A 7,475-nucleotide genomic window follows, 5' to 3' on the forward strand; every position below is an offset into this window, starting at 1 on the left:
AACTGAGGCACGCACTGTATTCCTGCAAAATATTACAGCAAATTGCTACCTGCTCCTAGCACATCTTGATGGGCACAGGGTGAGCGTGCAGCGCATTTGACAGAGCAGGGCAGGGGGTGCTACTGGGGGAGGCTGGGCGTGGGCAGGGGACACAGGCCTATGTTCCATGCAAGGGGCATGGACCAGACCCCGCAGGGAGGAATTCTGGTCATTAACGTCCTAGCGGTGCTGGCTCCCCAGCAGGGTACATACCCCATGTCCCATCGTCCAGCCCCTCAGCCACACCCTCCCATCATGGGGCTGGACTGGGGCCAAGGCATCCTAAGAGTGTGTCCCATTCCTCACCTTGGTGACCTGCCAGGCTCCCTACCTTGGGGTGTATCGGGGCTGGTGCACCCCTGGGTCACAGCCCATGGATGGGCCCCTGCCCCCAGCACAGAGCGCCGTGGGTCAGGGTGTGATCCCCTGTGCCAGCCAAGCCCCTCCACAAGTGCCTGGCCAAGCGTGTTTCATGTCCCAGTCCGATAGCAGCCGCTTTCTATGCCTCATGTCTCAGGGCAAATATTTCAGCTGAAATGGCCCATTCCCCACCTAGCTCATAGAGGAAGGGCTGGGCCACCGGACTGATCCTGACAAGTCCCTTTGCATGGGGCCAGCACAGTAGCAGGCCCTGCACCCCAGGGACCAAAGAGCTGAGCTTCCTTCCAGTGCCCCACTGAGGTGCCTCATCCTTTGCAGCTCCTGCGACTCCAGTTCAACCCCGGCTGCGAAGGCCACTGTGGCTCAGTGTCGCCAGGCACAAGACCCGGTAGAGTTTTCAGCAGCAAAGGCACCAGCGCGGCCTCTCAATCCTTGGGGAGCAACGTTTTGTGCCTGTTGCTATTCAGGAGCTTGGGGTTCAGTTTGACGCTGAGCTATAAGGCTTGTCCAACTTACAACATTTATTGTTTCCGTACAATCCGCTCCCATTGTGTGTCCAATTTCCTGGGGAGTGAGAAAACGTGGCGATCCCAGCTGTATGTCTGACGTTTTCGCTCCTGCGGCGCCGCACTTCAACTCCAGGGGCGCCAAAATACCAGTTCTCCCAGGGCGCCGTTTTCCCGGCCCCCGGCCCTGCTGCTGCCACAGGACAGACAGACAGATCCTACCCCTGGAGTCTGGGTTTACCCCGCTCGCCCCAGCCCAGCCAGCAACTTGGAGTGGCCTCCCGGCATCCCGTGGACTGTAGTGTTATTGGGGTTACCCTGGCTCCTGAACCCCACTCCCCCAGAAGGGTTTATTGAATGGTGCAGGGCAGCCCCGGCTCCGAGTGGCTCCTGGCTCTCAGCCACCCCATGATGCGTCCACATGTCCAGTGTGCCCCCAATGTCCCAACTGGAGAAGAATCCCAACCAGCCCCCAAGGCCCCGTTCTCGCATTGCTCTGATCCAGCCCCATCTGTGGAGCCCTCTGCCCTGGAGCCAGGCCCTGATCCTGCCACGAGCTCCAGATCCCCAGGAGAGGGGCCGGTCCCCACACCTGGGCTGGTGTCACCTGAGGCTGGTCCGACGTCCTGGTAGACCCTTGAAGGAGAGAGCAGAGGGGATGGTGATGGGGTGTAACAGCCCCGCCAGTGTTCCCCATAAGCCCAGCACTTGGGCAACAGCCCACGAGAGCCTCCAAGGCTGCCCAGCTGATTAGCAGAGTGCCCACAGCTGGGTTTGTGTTCCTCCTGGTGGTGCACATCCACACCTGCTTCGGTGGACCACACAAAATTTATTCTGCACAGGGGATGGATCAATTCAGAGGGAACGTTACTCCCCACCCCAGAGAGGATGCAGCCTCACCTGAGTCTGCACCGCCACAGCAACACGGCCAGGGTGGCTACGGCTAGAGCTCCCAGGGCGATGCCCACAGCCAGGCCGGGGCCCCAGCGCCAGCTCTGCCCTGTAACACATGGGTAGGGGGAACATGGGGGCACTTCACACAGCTCTCCCCATCCTGTTCCCTTGGCGCTCCCCTGAGCTCCATCTGCCCCCCCTTGACCCCTCCATGAATCCCTCCTAGCTGCCCCCCATCTCCCTGCACCCCAATCCCACCTCCACCCCATTTGGGATGGGCAGGAAAAGCCCCCCGGGACCGTGACCATCCCCCTTCCCCCCTCCGGCCACTGTACTCTGAGGCCTGAACTTACCCCAGGGGATCAGCAGGCTCTGGCCCCCCAGGCTGCTGTGCTCCACCCAGCAGGTGTAGCTGTGCCCGTCGCCCGGCCCCACGGCCAGGGAGCTGCGCAGCTGGTAGGTCAGGTCGGCGTTGGGCAGGGTCCCAGTGGAGTCCAGCTGCCGGCCCGGCCCCACCTCCTCCCCGTCCTGCAGCCAGGCCACGTGGACGGTCCGGGGGTAGAACCCGGTGACCCGGCAAACCAGCAGTAACGATGCGGGGGGGCCGGTGGGGGGAGGCTCTCGGGCAAACACCACGGCGATGGGCCGCTCTGAGATGGGGGAGAGGGGACATGTCAGCCTGGGCCTCAGGGACTCACTAGCCCCGCCCAGCTCCGTACCCGGGGTCAGGTGCTGGCTCCGGGCCAGGCCTAATTCTGCACCTCCTGTAACCAATGGTGACAGGATTCCCCTTCACTTCCTGGCCTAAGTGACAGTGTGACTAGGAAACAGCTGCTGCGCTGCACCCCAGCTACAGCTGCATGTGTGCACCAGGCCTAGGGTCCACGTACAAACTGCCTTTGTCCCACCCCAGAGGTGGCTGCATCTCTATCCCAGACCAGGCCTGGGGTCCCTGTACAAACAGCCCATGTCCCACCCCAGAGGTGGCTGCATCTCTGCGCGCAGGGCGTGGTCTCCCCGCCTCACCTCGCCTAGCCAGGGAGGCGTTCCCATGTCGGGCAAAGGTCTGGAGCACGTAGATGCAGGAAATTTTGAGAAAATACTGCAGCCTGGTGGATGTGCTCCAGTCCCTGTTGAGCAGGTCCTGGGTGTAACGCGCCAGCCCGTCCGCCGAGCGAGCCACCCAGGTGCCAGCCTCCTCGTCGAAGCTGACAACGGCCTGGCCATTGCCCGCGATGTCATAGAAGCCCCGGGAGGGGCCATTGGGGCGCAGCTCGCAGCCGATGGAGGCCTGGGCCACAAAGGGGTCTGAGGCAGGGGGCAGAAAGAGAAGGGGAGTAAAGGTGGGGGGCAGGTGCAATGTGGACCGTTGGCTGCAAGGTGACAGCAGGACTGGGGAGGCAGGGGGCGGCTCCTGCTTTTGCTGCCTGTTCTGTGTTCCCCCACGCACGGCCGGGCTGGCTGGGAACCAGGAGGGGACAAGGGGGTTATGCTGGCTCCAGTCAGCCAAGGGACTAGCTGCCCTTCCACCACTGACACGCTCACTGCTGTGGCGAGCGCGTCAGTCCTCAGCGCCCCCCGATGGATGGGGACCATACTCACAGTCTATTCCCTGCTCCCGGGCTATCTCGGTCACTGTCCGGACGAAGTCGGCCAGGGACTGAGCGGCCACCTGCTCCAGGTCCTGCCACTCCCGGGGGCTCAGCCCCTCCTGGGCCCAGGGCTGCAGGAAACGGATGGCCCCCGTGCGGCTGTCCAGGGCGTGGGTCTCCAGGTCGCCCAGCAGGACCTTGGCTGCCACGGTCACGGCGCTGGCGTTGGGGAAGAGGGAGGTGAGGAGGAGCCGGAGGGCGAGAGACTCTGTGGTGAGAGGGGGGGAGGCTGCGGGGGGAGGGGAGGAGAAATCAAGCAGGGCACGAGAATCAGTCGCATTCTGGTCGAGGGTTAAGCTCTACCACGTCCCCCTGCTGAGCCCCACCTGCCTCCTTGTCCTCCAGCCCCCCCCCCCCCCCCCCCGCCACACCCTCCAGCCCTGGCCTTGCACAATCCCCACCCCTGGTAGCAAAACAGGCAGGGTGTGTGGGGGGGTCCCCACTTACCAGCCAGGGCCCCCCACGCCCAGGGGAGGAGCAGCAGAGGGAGCAGCATCCTGGCAGGGAAACCCACGCTTGGGTGGGTTTCAGGGCAGTGGGACGTGGGGCCCAGGCACCCACCTGCTCTCGGTTCCGCCCCAGGGCACACGCCGCCCTGGCAACTTCTCTCATTTGTCTCTTTCTGCTCAGACCAGTCCGGGCAGCTGCCAGCCCCAAGCCAATCAGGGCCGAGCCAGCCGGGAAGCAGCGGCAGGGCAGAAGAGGGATTCCTGGCAGCAAGTGCCAGGGCCTGCCCCAGGCTCAGACCCTCCCCTTCCCCCAGTTCCTGCAGCCGGAAGTACCTGCCGCCGCTCCCTAGGGCCATGGGGCAGCCCTGCCTGCCGGGGCGAGCCCCCCACTAGCCACCACCATTCCCAGGGCAGTCTCGGTCTTGGTGCAGTGCTGGGGAAACTGAGGCACTCAGGGTTGCCATGGGACAGTGGCAATCCCATGCCACATACCAAGGGGAATAAAGTCCCCAGTTCGTCACAGGTGGGAATCACGCTCATGCAGGGGATGCCCAGCAGGTCTGCAGCTTCTTTGTCGGCGGCGGGGACTGTCCCTCGCCCAGAGTGTGTTTTGTGCGTGGAAAGGAAAGTTGTTTAGTGACTTATTTGATGGGGCTGGAAGCCTTGACTAGCGCCACCTAGTGACTTTCCATTGTCTCCCTGGCATGTTCCTGGGCTGTGGGGTTGGCAGCAGCCCCAGGGCTATGCCCGTCGCTCTGGTGACGGGCGCACACACCCTGGGCCCAGCCCCATTGGTGTCAGCAGCAGCATCTGTCGCCGGGCAGAGCCAGGTCCTGCACCGCTCGGTTCCACACTTCCCCGAGATGGAAGATGCGGCTGCGCCCACCGCTCCCCGCCCCCTTGAAACACCCCAGGCTCCCTGCCCTCAGCTCTGAGCCACAGCCCCACCCATCCCCCTCCCCGGGGCGGCCCCTTGGACTCTGGGGCTGCCCCCCAGACAGAGGCTCTGACCCAGCTGGCAAGGGGGCCCACAGGCTGATGTGCCCCACCTGGTGGGTGTAGACATCCCCACACCGGGGGCTCATCTGCCGTCGCACCAGGCTCTGGAAGGTGCAGTCCCATTGGTGCACACACCCCTGCCGCCTGCTGTGGCCTGTAGCCCATGGCGGGGGCATGCTGGAAATGTAGTCGGCCTGGCTGTGGGAGGTTTGGAACAGGGCATGGAGGGGCTGGTGTTCCCTTGTGCCGCCTCCTCTGCCCTCTTCCCACCTCCCCACCCCCACATGCCTGCCTCCTGATTGGCTGTATGTCACCTTGAAAGGGAGGAGCCTAGGAGAATGGGGGCGGGGCTGTTGGCTGTCAGGGTTTGGTGGACAGGAGTGGGTGCAGAACCAGCCTACACCCACCCTCCCAAGCTCCAGCCCAGCTCCCCTGCCCTGCCCCCCAACTCCAGACCAGCTAACCCCTGGCCCAGCTGCAGTCCAGCTGCCCCCAGCCCTGCCCCCCCGCCAGCTCCAGCCCAGCTACCCTAGCCCTGCTCCCCAGCTGCCCTGCCCAGCTACCCCCAAATCCAGCCCAGCTATGCCCCTACCTTGCCCCCCAGTTTCAGCCCAGATACCCTCCTGCCTGCCCCCCCGATCCAGCCCACCTACCCCCCCAGACCTACCCCCCAGCTCTAGCCAAGCTGCCCCCCATAGCCTGTGTCCTCCTTCTCCAGTTTCCCCTGCAAAAGGGGCCTGCCTGGGTGAAGATCTGTCAGGCTAGTTGGGGAAGCAGCTGCTTCCCGTGCCTGCGATACCCAGTCGGGCATTTGGTTCGTGAATGAAGTGTGCAGGGTGCCCACGCCCACGCCTGCTTTCCTCTTTGGTCTGTTCCTGGCCTTCTGCCAGGTCAGCCTCCCCCGCTGCCCCAGCTGCAGTGCAGACCCTCTCTTCCCCGCAGGGACCCCACAGCTCTCCCCTGGGAGTTCGTCCTCCCCCGGGAAACTACGCCCTGTGCTGGTACCGGTCAGCTCCCACGCTGCTCGGCATTTGCACCTTATTTCTCCACTGAGTTTGGCTTCAACAATCTGGGTCATTTCCTCTCCCCTCCTCCTCCTTCGCCCCCCTCCCCTCCCCTCCCTGCGAAGAGCCCATTAGCATTTCCCTATGTGAAGATACTTACAGGAATCAAGACCCGTCCTGATCTTCTTGCTTCTGCTTCTGCTACACAAAAACAAGGGAAATTCTTGAGGTTTCTCCATCTTCTCTCTTCTGCTGAGAGTTTCTAGAGGCTCCACGGTGAGTTAGGACTCCATTGGTTTTCCCCGTGTTAGAAGGGGGAAACTGCACAACCTGGCCCGGGTCAATAGTTAAGTCTCCCATGTTGTCATAGCACAACTAAATAACAAGAAGCATCAGTAAAGTTTGGCCTGCGTTTCCCAACAGGGATGAGCCCTGAAGAGCTGTTTAAAAAAAGCCCCTTGGGAAATATCAGGCTTTATTAATGTGCTAAAGCGACTATGATCGGGTGATGGCTGCACTGCAAAATAGGGATGTTAAATATCGGTTAACTGAATAGTCGAGTAACCTCATGGATTACGGAAGTCGAGTAACTTCCATACCAGTGGCTACGTCTACACTGGCAGCTTCTTGCGCAAGAACTCTTCCAGAAGAGAGCATCTATACTGGCATGTGCTTTTGCACAAGAGATGTGCTTTTGTGCAAGAGCATCTGTGCCAGTGTAGTTGCTCTCTTGCACAAGAAAGCTCCGATGGCCATTTTAACCATAGGGCTTTCTTGCACAAGAAATTCATGTTGCCTGTCTGCACTGTCTTCTTGAGCAAGAACAGTTGCACAAAAGGGCTTATTCCTGAGCGGGAGTGCCAGAGTTCTGGTGCAAGAAGCCCTGATTTCATACAGTAGAACCTCAGTTTACTTGTGCAAGAACACACAGCCAGTGTAGACAGGCAGCAAGTTTTTGCGCAAGAGCGGCTGCTTTTGCACAAAATCACGCCAATGTAGACAGAGCCCTAGGGCATACTGAGCATGTGCACTCACGATATGTTATGGGGTACCGGTAGTCGAATAGTCTATAGCCCCCTTGGACAGGGCTGGCAGCCTGTGTATCAGAGGCTGCAGTGCAGGGTGTCAGGTGGGAGATGGTCCATGCGGGGAACCAGTTTACAAACCAGCTCCCCTTACTGACCAGATGCCTGTCACCCTGCGCTGCTGCTTTTGAGAAAGAGGCAGCAGCATGGGGTGGCATCAGTCCCTGTCTAGGGGGGGTCTGAGTTCCTGGACCCAGCGTGAGCCAGAACTGAGCTGTGCTGCCTGCCCACCCAGTTTTTAATAGACTTGAGATGCAGAGCCGCAGCAGGGATAGGTCCCGGACCCAGCGCGAGCCAGGACTGAGAAATGTACTGGCACGGAGAGGAGGAGAGGGGAAAGCATGTGGTCTATAGTATTAACCGATACGCTTTTGCTTGTCGGTTCATCAGCTACACTATAGCATCCCGATTGTAAAACGGACAACATGAGAAACGAACGCTAGGCCCTACGGTCATAAAAGGGAGG

General features: G+C 61.2%; 1 protein-coding gene across 1 annotated transcript; it reads right to left on the reverse strand.

Moving 5' to 3' along the window:
- Window positions 1–15: 15 nt before the first annotated feature.
- LOC142818239 (antigen-presenting glycoprotein CD1d-like) lies at window positions 16–6,284 on the reverse strand. The gene is made up of 6 exons (XM_089771514.1): window positions 6,255–6,284; window positions 3,423–3,771; window positions 2,847–3,128; window positions 2,174–2,470; window positions 1,827–1,926; window positions 16–1,562 (listed from the first exon to the last, which is right to left on the reverse strand). The coding sequence occupies exons 1-6, from the start codon at window positions 6,282–6,284 to the stop codon at window positions 1,277–1,279; spliced, it is 1,344 nt and encodes a 447-aa protein (XP_089627640.1). The 3' UTR covers window positions 16–1,276.
- Between the last annotated feature and the right edge of the window lie 1,191 nt (window positions 6,285–7,475).

Source organism: Pelodiscus sinensis, chromosome 19 (assembly GCF_052426305.1).
Source record: "Pelodiscus sinensis isolate ZL-2025 chromosome 19, ASM5242630v1, whole genome shotgun sequence".
Taxonomy (NCBI): Eukaryota; Metazoa; Chordata; order Testudines; family Trionychidae; genus Pelodiscus; species Pelodiscus sinensis.

Bases quoted from the DNA above. Each gene is read 5' to 3' on its own strand.
- LOC142818239 (XM_089771514.1), bottom strand. From the start codon at position 6,284: ATGGGAGACTTAACTATTGACCCGGGCCAG. The intron at 3,772-6,254 runs GTTGTGCAGTTT...GGGACGTGGTAG, and splicing joins TAACTATTGACCCGGGCCAG to AGCTTAACCCTCGACCAGAA. The intron at 2,471-2,846 runs GTGAGGCGGGGA...CCCCCATCTCAG, and splicing joins CGCCTCCCTGGCTAGGCGAG to AGCGGCCCATCGCCGTGGTG.